The sequence below is a fragment of the Lampris incognitus genome, chromosome 21, assembly GCF_029633865.1.
Source record: "Lampris incognitus isolate fLamInc1 chromosome 21, fLamInc1.hap2, whole genome shotgun sequence".
Classification (NCBI taxonomy): Eukaryota; Metazoa; Chordata; class Actinopteri; order Lampriformes; family Lampridae; genus Lampris; species Lampris incognitus.
The window spans coordinates 15,247,945-15,264,893 of record NC_079231.1 but is presented as its reverse complement, the minus strand read 5'-3'; the positions used below and the strand labels follow the sequence as shown (position 1 = coordinate 15,264,893).

The 16,949-nt window shown below is 45.0% G+C and overlaps 1 protein-coding gene across 1 annotated transcript in view; it reads left to right on the top strand.

Moving 5' to 3' along the window:
* ptk2ba (protein tyrosine kinase 2 beta, a) overlaps nucleotides 1–7,820 on the top strand; it is a 36,687-nt gene extending 28,867 nt beyond the window's left edge. Inside the window, exons 25-30 of the mRNA XM_056301051.1 lie at nucleotides 698–730; nucleotides 908–935; nucleotides 1,076–1,116; nucleotides 1,293–1,427; nucleotides 2,453–2,533; nucleotides 6,273–7,820. Of these exons, the coding sequence (XP_056157026.1) occupies nucleotides 698–730; nucleotides 908–935; nucleotides 1,076–1,116; nucleotides 1,293–1,427; nucleotides 2,453–2,533; nucleotides 6,273–6,515 (561 nt within the window). The 3' untranslated portion in view covers nucleotides 6,516–7,820. The remainder of the gene's footprint in view (nucleotides 1–697; nucleotides 731–907; nucleotides 936–1,075; nucleotides 1,117–1,292; nucleotides 1,428–2,452; nucleotides 2,534–6,272) is intronic.
* Nucleotides 7,821–16,949: the final 9,129 nt, after the last annotated feature.

Sequence of the window (16,949 nt, the reverse complement as noted above, 5' to 3'; positions counted from 1 at the left end):
TTGCAACGGGGTTTACAAACGCCATTTGCAATGGTGTTTATATTAAAACATCGAGCAGAGAAACTGAGACGAATAATGACCTCATCGGTTTTCCATTAAAATTTGCCTAACAGACAACTGGTGGCATTTAGCAAGCTCCTGACAACGGCGGATGTGTACAATGCCACCCGGCGTATGGCGCTTATGAAACAGTGCATTACAACAATTTGCGCCGTCCTGTATGCCATTTTTTTACAAAAACCCGCCGGTTGATGGGGAAAAACAAGGTGGTTAACTACCCATTTGGTGCTCCACAGAACACACTCACATACCAGCATCCTCCCACAGGTTTCACACACCATTTGTTTGCCACCATTTCACTGGTATTGGTCATAACATCAGGTCTATGCATGACACATTTACTCGCCTGTGGTAATGTGAGGTGAGATTAGATCACATGAACTGCTTGTCACTCCACCTGTCTACCACATGCTGCAATCAAATACATACACACTCCCTCTCACACCCACACAGAAACTGCAAACACTGTGCCAATGACCCAACGGCATCTACACATGTTCTGGAGTAATACACATTAGGATTTACTGTTTGTTGATATAGATATTAACTGGCTTGGTGCTATATTACTGACAACTGTATTTTTTTTATCTTGTAATCTTTAAAGTTAGCATTTAACTTAAATTGTGCCTTTCTGTAGGATCCTATAGTGCATCATGATTCAAAAATCAAGGTACAGTGTGAGTCGTGTGTCACTCATGTGTATGTGTGTGTTCATGTTTTCATATTTTTATACTGCCTGCTATATTTTAGGTTTAATTTCAAGCAATGTTCAGTATTTTCACTGGAACGGGATACTGAACTATGCATAGACATATTTAATATCCCCGTTTCTTCTTCCCTATGCGAGGTGGAGCTCCCTGAGGGGCAAGAACATGGTGAGTCCAGTTTAACTACCTTCGCTGCGAGCCGCCATCATAAATATGTGAACATATATTCAGTCATACAACACATAATAGGCAACGTAAGTGCTTTCGCGTGCCTTTTTGGGTGAAAATCTTCTTGTGTTTTCTCTCAGTTGTTCCAGAGAAGCCTCCCAAACCCTCTACGGCTGCACAGGTACAACCACCATGACTACCAAAGACAGCTGCTGATGCACATTTTAGAAGTCTTCACAGATGAAAATATTAAAAACAAGTAAAACACGTAGAAGAAGTACATACAAAATAGATTAAAAAAGGAAGTTAAAAAAGTAATCTTAAGATGTTCGAGTGTTGGCGGTTGTGTTGTTGCAGCCTTTGCCCACGGCGGTGCTGGACAGATCCGGTGATCAGGTGTACACCGGCGTGATGGCGATGGTCAAGGAAGTGGTCCAGCTGAAGAACGATGTCAACACCCTGCCCGCCTCACAGTATCCCAGCGCTGTCAAAGTAAGGCGCCCCACCGTGTAGCGCTTCCCCTCGAGTTTGCCATCCGTTTCTGTCTTCTTCATAAGCTTCGAGATGCGCGTTTCTGTTTCGCGGGACGGTCGTAGGAAACTCCAATTGCTACTCATGCTCCCTGGTTGTGTTATGCTGCAGGGCAAGGGGAAAAATGCTTAGGAAAAGAGGTTTTTGCACAATTTTGGGGACCCTTCACTGTATAAGAGTGAAGTTATTCAATATTTTTTCCAATAAAAATTCCTCAAAATTATGCAAAATCAAATTTTTCCTAACTAAGTGTTGTAGTATAACCAACAGCAGACCACTGATGTGTGAAGTGATTTGGGGGACACTACACTGTATAAGAGGGAAGTTATTGAATATTTTTGTAGTTTCTTTTCTGTACTTTTTAGACGGTCCCTGCACACTCATCTAACAGTCGGCTGTACATAGAGCCCAATGTTATTTGTCCAGCTTGGAGGTTCGGCTCGTTTTGATGAAAAATAGGTTGTTTATTGTCTACCTTACTATGGTAGGAAAGACACGTCGTTTGTGTTTTAACAACATTGAGCTTATGAGTTACTGATCCGGGAAGTTTGAATCTGTCAATATATTTCCAACTTTACCGAACTGCAAGGACAAGTGCCTTAAGCGAGTGGTGGCTGGAATGAATGACTTGGCCTTGTACACTGCCAAAATTATATAATTATTTAATATGTGTGCACAAATTAGTAAATTGTGGCATTATATAATTTTTTTTGGTCTTTATGACCACTCCGGGGCTCCATAGAAAAGAAAATCTACCTTTACAAAACAATTTAGTTTTAGTGATGTTTTCCCTCTGATGTGTCCTAACATAAGAGACATCATACTCTAATTCTCTCCTTCATCTCCTCTCTCACTTCATCCACCTTCTCTCTTCATCCCGCCACCCCCCATTTGCCCTCAAACAACTCCTTCTCCCTCTCCTTCCCTCTTGGCGCCTGCTCCTCCATCATTTTACCTCCCGCCAACCTCCTCCACTCTTCCACTAGGCGGTGGGTTTGACCCTTCGCAGCCTGATCCAGAGCGTTGACCAGGTCCTCCCATCGCTTCACAGCTCTCTCAGGACAGAGGTACATGCCTCCGACTCTCCTACCAGACACCTCCTCTCCGTCCCCATCCATTTGTTCGAAATGCCCGCATACAGGCTATGTTGCTAGGTGTCATGTTTCGTGAGTAGGCCCAGAATGTTTTCTGACCCCGTCCCAACATCTTTTATATAAATCGTGCCTTTTCACTGGTTGTGTCAGGTGCTCCAGCCATCCCATCAGTGAGTTTTTATCTGGAGTCCAGTCCCACAGACTAAACATTCATTCATTTATTTGTGGTTCCCAAAATACCTTGATTGCCAACTTTATCAGATGGATGTGATGCATGTCAATGTGTCGATGAACTAGGACATAACTGAGGACATCCACTCAGATCTACTTCCTTTACACTTGATGTGGATTATAATGCTTAACCCCTGGCCTCCCACACCATGACCCTGACCTTAACCACATCAAACCCTAAACATAACCGTTTCTAATGTTATATCTAAATTCAAGAAGCATATATCACAATATCTACTTAAATATGCAAGAATACCATGTTGAAGAATCCAGCTGAGGTTCATCACATTGAATTATTTGGTAATGTAAAGTATAATTTTTTTTTTTCATTATCCAAGCCGCTTATCCCAATCGGGGTCGCAGGATGCTGGAGCCTATCCCAGCAGTCGTTGGGTGACAGGCGGGGAGGCACCCTGGACAGGCCACCAGTCCATCACAGGGCCCACACACACACACACACACACACACACACACACACACACACACACACACACACACACACACACATTCATCAGACCTAAACTAGTTTTCAAATGAAACTCCCTCGAATATTTCAGACCTCATTTTGTGAGAAATTTTGGGTAAGATTTTCATTATTAATCTAGACAACACAACCAGACGTACGTGGCGTATTCTCATCACAAAGTGTCATAATCTGGTTTTCCGGCAACCATACCCACATGTACCCCAGTTCTGCTGAATGACAGAAGCTAAGCAGGTGTGGTCTTGGCTAGTACTTGGATGTGAGACCTCCTGGGAAAATGTGTTGCTGCTGGAAGTGGTGTTAGTGGGCCAGTAGGGGACAGTCAAAAAACAACAAAAATCCCAGTGCAGAAAGTCAGGTGGTGTAGCACTGCCCAGTTTTATTCAGTATTACTTGGCATGCAATATTGGCAAATTACACTACTGGATCGATAACAGAGCTGAGACACGTCCCTTATGGGCCCAGATGGCGCTACTGTATTCAAAGCTCTCCCTCTAGTCTGTCACTACTGCAAAACTCCCCCTTAAAATTCATAACATTTCCCAAAATCCAGTCGTTACCAACCCAGTTAAGATATGGATACAATTCCGTGAGCATTTCAAACTGGACAAACCTTCTACTTTAGCCCCAGTCTTCAAAAACCATTTATTCTCACCTTCCTCCGACCCCGTTTTTCGCATTTGGCATGACAAGGTCTTACTTAATATCAAAGATTTCTGTAAGGAAGGAACCTTCGCTGATTTCACAGAGCTCTCAACCAGGTTTGACCGGCCTAAATCCCACTTCTTGCATTTCCTTCAAGTTAGACGTTTCATTAAAACCAATTCCCCCCATTTCCCTAATCACCCTCCTGGATCCGCTGTTGACTCCCTTCTTACTCTGGACCCTGCACGGAAACGCTCAATTTCCATAATTTATGGCCCCCCATGACTCCCTTAACCCTGATCCAGCAGCCCATCTGAAGGAGATCTGGGAACAGGAAAGTGGTGTGTCAATACCTGACAACCAGTGGGACCATATTCTCGTTCTGGTCCACTCAGCTTATATGTGTGCGAGTCATGGGCCACTCCAGAGTAAGGTTCTGTTCAGAGTACACGACACCAATGCCCGACTGGCAAAAACCTACCCAGTTACCAATGATTCTTATAATAGGTGCAAACAATCACCCGCAAACCATACTCACATGTTTTGGTCCTGTCCAAAACTGACAGATTTCTGGTGTCAAATTTTTTAAACACACTTGGGACAGTATTTGTTGTGAACCTTAAGCCTGAACCTCAGCTGTATTTGGAGTCCCACCATCTATAGCACCCAATTTGTCTTTGATAAAACAGCATGTCCTGGCCTTTACAACTCTTTTAGCTAGGCGCCTCGTTTTATTTAAGTGGAAACATGTTCTTTCCCCCTCGCACAATAGCTGGCTCAAGGAGATACTATCTCACGTCAAGCTTGAAAAAATTAGATGTTCATTTAAAAACCCCAGTAAATCCTTTGACATGACCTGGAAGCCCTTTATCGAGTATTTGAACATGGCTACCATTCACCCAGATGACAACTCAAAGCCTACCCCCCTTTTTATTTTTACGTGTGTGAAATTATTTTATTTTTCTCCCCCCCTTTTTTTAAATAGCCAGTGGGAAGAATTTGGGTGAGAAATGTTATTGGGTTAATAGGTGTAATGAGTGTACCTATTGCCTTTCACTTGGTGTTTTTCTTGTATAACAAGTGGGAGGGATTGGGTAAGAATTAATTGGAATAGGGATTGATTATTGTTCTTGTTTCTGCTATTTTTCTACTGTTTGTATACCCCACTGTAATAGGTTCTGCTTATATACTTGTGAAACCAGATCAATTGGACATTGGTATATACAACAATGTTTTGTATGCAACACTGGTTCAAAAATCAATAAAAAGATTTGTTAAAAAATCCCAGTGCAGTGATGGGGACACTGCTGTAGGAGATGCTGTCCTTAGGATGAGATGTAAAACCGAGGTCCTGGGGGCGTCCACGTAGCATAGCGGTGTATTCCGTTGCCTACCAACACAGGGGATCGCTGGATCGAATCCCCATATTACCTCCGGCTTGGTCGGGCGTCTCTACAGACACAATTGGCCATGTCTGTGGGTGGGAAGCCGGATGTGGGTGTGTGTCCTGGTCGCTGCACTAGCTCTGGCCGGTCGGGGCACCTGTTCGTGGGGGAGGGGGAACTGGGGGGAATAGCGTGATCCTCCCACGCGCTACGTCCCCCTGGTCAAACTCCTCACTGTCAGGAAAGAAGCGGCTTGCGACTCCACGTGTATCGGAGGAGGCATGTGGTAGTCTGCAGCCCTCTCCGGATCGGCAGAGGGGGTGGAGCAGTGACCGGGAAAGCTCAGAAGAGTAGGGTCATTGGCCGGATACAATTGGGGAGAAAACGGGGGGGGGGGGGTCCTGACTCACTGTGGTTATTAAAGATCCCATGGCACTTATCACAAAGAATTGGTAGGTTCCCCAGAATCCTGGCAAAATTCCCAACCTAGCTCTCTCCATCTGGCCACCTAATCATCCCGCTGTGTAATTCGCCCAATGATTCCTCCCTCTCCACCTCAAGCTTATGTGCGGTGAGCTTTCTGGTGCAAAATGGCTGCCGTGCATCACCCAGCTAGGTGGGTGCTACACATTGGTGGTGGTTGAGGTGAGCTTCCCCTTTTCACTGTGAAGCACTTTGGTTATATAAAGCACTATATAAATGTAATCCATTATTGGTTCCATGAAAATGATCGACCCGCATTGTATGCATGTAACAGGATGGTGGCAATCAGTGTATTTTGGGAACTAAATAAACTGTGTTACAAATTTTGTGACTTTGAGACTGAGCTTTGAAATAGAAAACCAACAAGACCACTGAGAACCACTGGTATGGACAGTGGATAGATAGACGGCTAGATGAACTAACATGTTCTAACTGTGATAAAATTCTCTCCTTTTACCTTCACCACCCTGCCCTCACCTGTCAGATTGAAGGGACCGAGAGGCTGCTGAATAAGGACATGGGGGAGCTGATCAGTAAGATGAGACTGGCGCAGCAGAATTCAGTCACGTCTCTGAAGGAGGAGTGTCAGAAGCAGATGCTGGCCGCCGCTCACACCCTTGCTCTCGACTCAAAGAACCTGCTAGATGCCGTGGACCAGGCCCGAGTCAGGGCCAGTCTGGGAAAGCCCAGGACGGAGTCACCGGAGGATGATAATGCCTCGCTCTGAATGGGGAGCTATAGTAAAGAGACTGGATCATGGACTGAGATGACAGAAGTCATGCATTTGAATGTAGCAGAGGGTTTTGTCAGAGATACAAAATGCATTTGAATGGTGGCTCAACGGCACAAACTGTCTCAAACTCATATTTCCATTTTTTTACATATATGTAGGAGTTACCTTTCACCCATTTCAACACATCTGCACGATGGACCTGGATGTTGAATTGACTCAGGTGGACCAGAATCAGAAGATTCACGGACGAAAAATCCAATTTTTTATCTGCTAGTAGAGCCTTAGTTTGTATCAGAGATACAAGAGATGTCGATATAGCAGAGCTACAATCCATCGGGGAGTCACAACATATAGTGCCTCTGCCCGCTCTGAACAGCTGCTGTCTGAATGGTTTCCTCTGTATTTCTTCAGCCGGAGCCGACTACACTCACCCGGGCCAAAGAGAAATAACTGGACTCAAATGGGCCAACCCTGGTAATCTGAAATCGCTGAACAGTGTTGTGTATACATGAATAGGTACTCTAAAACAACCTGTTTGCTTGTTTGTTTTCCATCAAGATGCCTGATCGCTTAAATGTTAAACCCTCTACTGCACAGAGGTGCGCTTAGGCAATGGAAAGTTTTCTTCAGCCCCATGTCCAGTACATGTTTCTTAAAATAAATGCAAACAACCTGAATGGCCAGAAAAATATCAAAGAACAGTCCAATAAGGTGCGGGAATCACTATCAAGCATCATTTGAAGGTGGGACTTGCTTTTCTGACACATGGTGTGAGAAGAAGGTACAGTTATTTGCTTTAGTAATCTTGTTTACTTTAGTAATCTTTGCCCTGGGTAAGACGCTGAACTGCAACCGCAGGCTGTAGAGGGGTAGCACCTTACCTCAGCAAGGGCTCTTTGGCTAAGGACGACATCCCTACTGATAGATCTGCTCCTCCATGCCTGTAGTATGGTACTTCCCATGGTGCTCAGTCCAGCCAACACATTGGGATAGGAGAAGGGGACTCTGATTTCAAATCCACCTGCTGCCTTGTGGGTTGATGCCTCTTTAGGCAAAGGCTAGGAGAAGGCAACTCTGAATTCAAATCCCCGGGCACAGTCTACCGAGCTGTCAGTACCCAGAAAGGATAAACGAAGGGTAAACCATTCCCCAGGCGCTGCACGGCGGCTGCCCACTGCTCCTAGCTTCACAGCTAGGATGGGTTAAACGCAGAGAGTGAATTTCATTCTATGTATGTACAAATGACAAATAAACTGATTCTGTATTTAAAATGACAGAAACTGTAAATAAAAAATAGGCGTGTGTATGAAGGTGTAGAGAGGCCTTTTGTCAGGTTTTGTGAACTTTATTTTGCATGCTCAGAAATTCCGTTTTTTCTTTTCCTTGTGCGATAAGGGGAGGAGGAAGCAGGGGCCCACGGCTCCAGTCCCTCCCTCCCCAGGATGTCTGCTTGGACAACGCTACCTCACACTGGCGAATAATGTGACAAGAAGGGCAGATGCAGGGTTCCCGTGTGCACAGGGACACCCCAAGTGGTGTGCAAGATGTGTAACACCTGTTTCACAGCACAGAAGAACTGCTTTCAGCAGTGGATCAGGAAGGCCGCAGCAAGGCTGGATCGCTGCAGCGGAGCGCAGCAGGTGGAAACACTTCGATGTGCGACTACAGGCAGAGCTCGAGCGGTCTGGAGCCTCGGAGCGGACGTAAAGTGGTGCGAGGCCAGCTTTCAGTGTGCGCATCCCCGCTAACAGCTGTAGTGCACCCCGGAAGATAGTGTTGTCGCACAACGTTGCCCTTAGGCAACAAAAAATATTTTGGAGAGCGTCCGGGTAGCTTTGTGTTCTATTCCATTGCCTACCAACAAGGGGATCGCCGGTTCGAATCCCCATGTTACCTCCAGCTTGGTCGGGTGTCTCTACAGACAATAAGTAGAGTAGGTTTGCGTACAATTAAAGCCATGTATTTTCACAATGCTGCCTAGTTTTGTTCGTTACCAATTTTTTGATGAAATAGTTAATATGTTTGAGGATCAAATCAAAAATGTTCAAAATGTTAAATGGCTCACGTGACCAAAAAGATTCAAGCTACCAAAAATTGTACTTTTCCCTGTCCTATCTGCACATACACGCCTTGACTCTTGCAATACTTCCGGGTGAAGTGGCAGTTTGATGGTGCTGTCTCCTTTCGGATGTCAAACAGGAAATCCATCCATTATCCAAACCGCTTATCCCAATCGGGGTCGCGGGGATGCTGGAGCCTATCCCAGCAGTCATTGGGCAGGAAGTAGGGAGACACCTTGGACAGGCTGCCAGTCCATCACAGGGCCCACACACACACACATCCATAGGGACAATGTAGTACGGCCGATTCACTGACCTACGTGTCTTTGGACTGTGGGAGGGAACCGGAGCACCCGGAGGAAACCCACGCAGACACGGGGAGAACATGCAAACTCCACACAGAGGACGACCTGGGATGACACCTAAGGATGGACTACCCCGAGGTTCAAACCCAGGACCTTCTTGCTGTGAGGCAACTGCGCTAACCACTGCACCACCGTGCCGCCCCAAACAGGAAATACTTTTTACAAAATCGAAACGGATATAATTCACTGGCCAACAAATTTTTTCAAATGCTTTGCTCCCTGAAAAAAAAAATAGTGATTATGATAGCTAGACACAATGTACACAATTTCCTGCTCCACTTGTGTTACGTCTTCTGATCCATCAAAGAGCATGCCCCAAAATCCAGCTGCCTTCAATTTTTCACTCAATTCTAAACTGATGGTCTATGCGATGCTCTGCATGATGCGGGTCCCCCCTTCTCGTGAATCACTCCCGACATAAACGCCAAGCCTCTTGAAACGCGCAGTATCCTCATATGAACGCATCGGGCATGCATGTTTCGCTTTGTGAAAGGCCAACATAAAAATACTAACCAGTGCTTGACACTGTTCTTCATTAGGTTTGTCCTGCCACGTGTCAAGAGGGCTAGTGGATTTCTGATCCTGGCTGCACCTGTTATCAATAGTATGCACTATGTTCATGTGCTCTTTACTCTTCTCGTGCTTTTCAAAAGCTGGATGACTGAGTTGTTTTGTCCCTGTATAAAATGTGCTGCTTTTACCCGCGAGATTGGAATTTTCACGGCATATTTTGCACCACATCTCTGTGAGGTCATCATCTGTTTGGAGCCAGGCTACTACCTGAAGCCACTTTTCCGCGAATACACATTTTTTTTATGTACAGGTTCAGTCTGGCATTTCTTTGGAGGTGGTGCAACACCAAAGTACTTACTTAACGTGGCTTGCTTCTTGGACATTTTGATGAATGGATGAAAATCCTAAAACCAGAGAAAAAAATGTAATGTTAAGCCAGTTGTAACATAAGCCAACTATTTGCCGGAGCTCAAGGTTTAACAGTTAACCTTGTTAACTTGGGAAAAAAACGCATCCACTTAATCGAGAATGAATTACGACTAAAAGTTGCATGATTAACAACTGATTACTAAAACTGACACATTTGTCATAATGACTCTCTTACCAGTGATATTCTATGGAGAAAATGCTGTTGTTTCAGTAAGTGCGTCCCATGGCCATGTGTACTATTCAGAGGAGTGGGGAATAGTTGCAATCACAGCATTGTAAGGTGACGACAAATTTACTCTTAGCCCCCCCCCCCCCCCCCGGTTCAGGGATGGTCGTTCCCTCTTGACATAGATGGCCTCTTTGACTCCCCGTTCAAACCATCGTTCCTCCCCACCAAGGATGTCGCCATCTTACAATGCTGCCTGCAACTATTTTCCAATGCTCTGTGAATAGTACACATGGCCATCGAAACTCAAGTTAATGGTCACCCATATTTCCTCCCACCATCAAAAAGACATGCATCTACTACTACTACTACTACTTTCGGCTGCTCCCGTTAGGGATCGCCACAGCGGATCGTCCGTTTCCATCTCTTCTTGTCCTCTGCATCTTCCTCTGTCACACCAGCCACCTGCATGTCTTCCCTCACCACATTCATAAACCTCCTCTTTGGCCTTCCTCTTTTCCTCTTCCCTGGCAGCTCCATAATCAGCATCCCTCTCCCAATATACCCAGCATCTCTCCTCCACACATGTCCAAGCCATCTCAATCTTGCCTCTCTTGCTTTGTCTCCAAACCATCCAACCTGAGTGGTCCCTCTAATATCATCGTTCCTAACCCTGTCCTTCTTCGTCACTCCCAATGTAAATATCAAAAAGACATGAATGTTAGGGTTAATACTCCTGCCTGTGCCCCTGAGCAAGGCAATGGAAAGAGGAACTAGAGTTGGTCCTCGGGCGCTGCAGCTGGCCACTGCTCCAATACAATAGGATGGGTTAAATGCAGAGAACAAATTTATTGTAAGCGAACAACTGTACAATGACAAAATAAAGTGGCTTTCTTCTTACATCTATCAGTCCTGGAAGATGGATTCCTCCAATTGATGCTTTTCCTTAAGTTCCTCCTATGTGTTTTCCCATAAAGGTTTTGCTTCGGCTATTCTCTTCATGCAAACATAGAGTTTAAGGATAGACAGAGTTTGTCGTCCATTGTCGCCTACTATATCTACCTGTTTCTCACTGTGAGACAGCCATGCTCTTAATTAAGGGGCCGACTGTGAACACTGAAAATACTGAACGATGCATACGAAAAACATTGAACTGTTCGCGGCAGTTTTTACAGCGAATGTTCGCATAAGTGATAATAGCGTGGGGGCAAAAATCAAAAGGGAATTAAGAAACCCCTCAAAAAGTACAGAATGCATGCAAACAATCTGGTGTCCAAGAGAAAATGGCACACGCCCTCATTCAAAACGGGGAGAACAATGGAGGCATTTTAGCCACCGAGCCAAAACAGCCGAGCGCATGAAAGTCAGCAGATTTCCCCAAATTTAGCACGACTGTAATCATTATGTTGTTGGCATCTGATTTTGGAGAGTGGATGTTGTTGTCCTGTTAATTTCTACCAGCTAAAGAGAGGAAGGGGGGGGCAGTGTTCCTAATTGACCACCTATCTCATTACCAAACATCGGCGGTGACTCTCACCGTCGGTCACGTCAGCATCATTAGTACCGTCTGTAAATACACCAACAGTCGACTAAGTCCAAAGATACCCACAAATCACGAATGGCTGCCTCGGTCCGTGCCTTTACCCCCTTTCTCAAAACAATGCACATCTTTAACATTGGTCTACATGCAAACGGTAAGATACGTGGCGTGGTTGTGGCGATCACAATCAGAATGAGCAAAATGGTGGAGGGCCAGCAGATTTGCATGCACCTTAAACAGAGACATAGCATAGACTAGCTTGCTATCTATCAGTGCCAGTACTTGGTCTAGTGGAGAGCATTGAGGACTCGTGCCTACATCAATCACGTAACCCCGATTTCTGACCGATGAGACCTGATGTGAGATGTGAACACCCGCCCTGCAGAGGAATTCACCACGAGCCGTGCATACATATCTCCAACTGCCAGAGAGCCACCGTTTATTATCGCTGTGACATGAGACCCTTCAATCTGTTACATAGCTCAGAAAAAAAGAGGTGCAAAATGTGACGTGCAAAGTGACTGCCATAGAGACATAATTTAACAAGTATTTGCTTCTTAGAAAAAAAAACTGTAATCCTTCCACCCCTCCAGCCACAGAGAAGCCTGCAAGAGACAAAGTGAAGAGAACATAAGTGAGAAATTAGATTGCCGAACCTTATGGGACACGTTGTGGGTGTGATAATTCCCTGGAAGCGAGTCGGTGTTGTTTTCCATCTCTCATTGTCGTATCTAGTGAAACAAACAGCAAACACATTCAACTTATATAACCTTCTAATTAAACATTACACTGAACCAAGACCATGCCTTGACGACCAGAAGTGCCCCAAAGCATTTGGACATTGAACAGCTAAGTTGGAGCGCACTCTAAAAAAACAAAACAAATGTTTTTTCCTTCTTGTTATTGTGCACAACTTTAGAGACATCTTGAACCGTTGGGCATCGTTTAAGATTTATTGGGGGAAAAACAGTTTATTAAGAGCGTGCTGTTCAATAAATCTAAGATTCCTTTTCAGGAACTGACCACACCACACACACATACCCACCCACCCACCCACCCACCCACACACACACACACACACACACACACACACACACACACACACACACACACACACACACACACACACACACACACACACACACACACACACACACACACACACACACACACACACACACAGGGTTATTCCAGATCGTATCCGCCATAGTCTTCTGCTTTTTTGCCTGTGGAAATTCATTTCATTATCACTGGTGACAGTATGGCGGAAAACTATAAAAAGATGATAATATGCATAACAAAACAGATGGGTATGTTTGCTTTAATGGAGGACGTAGCCTCAGATTTTATTGAAGGCCTGTGTTTCATTATGACCAATTCTTTTACACAACTAAGGATGAAACGGTGAATTAGTGTCAGAAAAACGAAAGTGCAGTGCAGAGAAGTTTTGACTTCCTGTCCGGTAGAATAAGGAAGTGTCTTTGGGCCATGTCTCACATGCATGTTTTATGCCCATTTCTTTTTTTCTTAACTACATATAGAAGCGCGGCTCTGCTGTTCTCGCCACAGAAAAGCCTACAAAAAGAGGAAACAGATAAGGGGGAAGTGTAACACCTACCAAACATGTTCGATTTGCAAAAATAAAAACAGCAACAAGTGCGCACAGGGTAGATAAGTGAGATCAGTAATGTGGCTGTGTAGTGTTGTGATTCAAAACACAAAATAAAATAAGGTGTGGAGGCCCGGCCCCTAGTTATGTCCCATTCGTACACACAAACAGGTTGCCTGCAGACCGAGGGCAGCGATCATCCCTTATCTTCGCCCGTGTTCATCTCCGTCTGCTCTATCTAGTCATATGTCAAGGAGGCCATGTGACATTTGGAAACAATTAGATGTCCTAAAGAGCATTCTGTGGTTTTCTTAATATGCTTTTTTTATTGTCCTGCGATGCACATGGTGCATTCGCTCACTACAAGACTCTGGAGGCACCACGGCATGGGAAACGTTCCTGTCTGCAGAGAGCTCAAGACGTCGCAAGATGTACATCACGATATCGCAGCGTGGAAGCAAAGGGCCACTGCACACGAGTTAAATACGACGGGTCTGAAAGAAAGACGAGACGTTAATCTCGTTTTAATTGCATTTTGCGGCAGAGCTGCGGTGTACAATAACTGTGGTCTATCATAACTGTCTCCTCAGGACAAAGTTGTGGTAACGCGTAATCACGAAAAATATGAAAGTTCTCAGATGGAAAATTTCAATAATTTGTGTGTGCGCATGTGTGCGTCTTGTTCAGGATGTTTGCCTGCCTTTGAATTTTTGCATACCGTTTTCCCATTCACCTCTGTACAGGCAGACAGTAGAGCTCTCCCCTCTCTCTGGCGCGCTGATTCTGCGCTGCTGTTACAACCTGCTCCATCAAATGGAAAACAGGAAACCGCTATGGGAGCTACATGCTTACTTCACTAAAAACGACTTTTTGTAGAGACAGCAACTTCTGACTGCTTTGAATTTTGCACTCAATTGCAACACGCAGGGTAGATTTTAGGAGAATTCAGGTATTGTGTAACCCGTGGAAATAGGTACCACACAGGACACAATCACTACTTTTGGGGTTCTTTGTTTATTTGTTTATTTATTTATTTATTTATTTATTTATTTATTGTGTTATCACTCTAAATTGAATTGAGTAATTAAGTTCTGCCTTTATGGTTTAGGCAGAAAGATTTAATGAAAAATAAATACAAACCCCCCCCCCCCTCAAAAACACATGAAAAAAGTATTTGGTGTAAGTGTACGTACCATTTATTATTCCTAGTGCAAAAGAGAAACAGATCTGAGCAGGCGACTGTGCCATTTTGCAAGAGCTTTGCACATTTTCCTCTTGTCTTTTTCGGGGAAGCGATCGAAAAAAGCAAAACGATCGTGTCAGTCAATGTGTATGATAAAATAAAGAGGGAAATTGTATTTCCAGAGACTATTAAAGGACAAAGTCGAAGGACGGGATATCATCAGCTGAGGAACATTGGCGTACCATCTTGTCAGCACGGGCCACCTTGAAAATGCACAAAAATTCAGAGGTTCATATGGTCTTTCCTGTGTCTTTATTTTCCTGTACACTAGAACGACCAAGATGGTCATTATGACCATTCTGGATTTCCAAAGTTTAATAACTTTGTGAAAAGAAAGGGAAAAAAAAGATACAACCTGCCACTCCCTGAATTCTCCTAAAATTGCATATATTTGCACTAAAACAAGTTTTAGACCAATTGCACAAAAAAAAAAAATGTTATGGTAAGATCTACCTAAAACCACCATGACCGGTCAAAATTATGTTTTGGTTGTCTCATTTCCTTCGTGAAGTTCTTGCTCTGTCCTAGAAACACACTAGTGTTCCCCAGTGCAGAGTAATAGTCTAAACTTGATTTTTGATTATTCAACATGTCTGAGTACAGACGCTGTTACAGGCGCACCATGACTGCCACCGAGGCATTGCAGCATTTACAGGCATTGGACAGCGCCCATTTTAAATTGTTTGAAAAACAGTATTAAAGTTGTCAAAATGTTAATTTTGGTGTCAGTCGTTTCTTAACAGACATACTAACATATGTCATGCATTAATATCTTGATTGGGTATTTATCTTGACAGAATATAGAGTTTAAAACCCGGCGGCAATTTTGACCACTCATGGTAGGAGAGTCCCGGTCGTTCTAATGATCACCTTCGAGTCCTGTCGGCATCCAAACCCACATGAGCCGCAGGTAAAGTTCACAGACCGGCGAAGAAGTGGAAGTTATGGTCAGTCTTACAGGAGTCCTACATGCACGTTTGACTGCGACTAAAAAGAAACAACAACTGTGCCGGACATATTACGATGTCATTATACCTCCGATTGCATGCACAAAGGGTTTTCTGATGGGATGTAATTTCCTCCCTTCTGTAGGTATTTTCCCTTAAGACTTTACAGACCTACCGTTTCTGACTGGCCTACTATTTTAATGCAACCAGAAGAAGAAGAAAAAAAAACGACTTTTTTATGCTCAAAATCTGTTCTTATGGTCACCTGAAAAGAAACTACAACTCCCTACAGCACGTGGCCCATGTCTCATCTCATCACATCTCATCATCAGCCACTTCTCCGGGGTTGGGCCGCGGTGGCAGCAAGCTAAGTAGGGCACTCCAGACGTCCCTCTCCCCAGCAACGCCCTCCAGCTCCTCCTGGGGGATCCCAAGGCGTTCCCAGGCCAGATTGGACATGTAAACCCTCCAGCGAGTTCTGGGTCTATCCCAGGGTCTCCTCCCAGTTGGCCATGCCCAGTAAACCTCCAAAGGAAGGCGCCCAGGAGGCATCCTAATCAGATGCCCGAACCATCTCAACTGGCCCCTTTCGATGCGAAGCAGCAGTGGCTCTACTCCAAGCTCCCTCCGGATGTCCTAGCTCCACATCTCTAAGGCTGAGCTCAGACACCCTACGGAGGAAACTCATTTCAGCCGCTTGTATCCGCGATCTTACCCTTTCGGTCACTACCCAAAGCTCATGACCATAGGTGAGGATTGGAACGAAGACTGAATGGTAAATTGAGAGCTTTGTCTCCCGGCTCAGCTCCCTCTTCACCACAACAGTCCGGTACAACGTCTGCATTATTGCTGATGCTGCACCAATCCGTCTGTCAATCTCCAGCTCCATCCTACCCTCACTCAAGAACAAGACCGCGAGATACTTGAACTCCTTCACTTGGGGCAGCAACTCATCCCCAACCTGGGGGGAGCAATCCACCATTTTCCGGTAGGGACCTCAGACTTGGAAGTGCTGACTCTCATCCCGGCCATTTCACACTCAGCTGCAAACCACCCCAGTGCACACCAGAGATCGCGTTCTGATGAAGCCAACAAAACCACATCATCTGTGAAGAGCAGAGATGCAATTCTGAGGTTCCCAAAATGGACACACTCCTCACCTTGGCTGCACCTTGAGATCCTGCCCATGAATATCACAAACAGAATCGGAGACAAGGGACAACCTTGGCGGAGTCCGACATCCACCGAAAACGTGTTTGACTTTGTGCCAAGAATGCGGACACAGCTCTCACTTTGGTTATACAAGGACTGGATGGCTTGTAGCAACTGCCCCGGTACCCCATACCCCCGCAGTACCCCCCACAGAGTGCCCCAGGGTACACGGTTGTAAGCCTTCTCCAAGTCCACAAAACATATGTAGACTGGTTGGTCAAACTCCCATGCCCCCCTCAGCACTTCCGCAAGGGTAAAGAGTTGGTCCGTTGTTCCACGGCCAGGACAGAATCCGCATTGTTCCTCCTGGATCTGAGTTTTGACAATCGGTCCGAGCCTCCTTT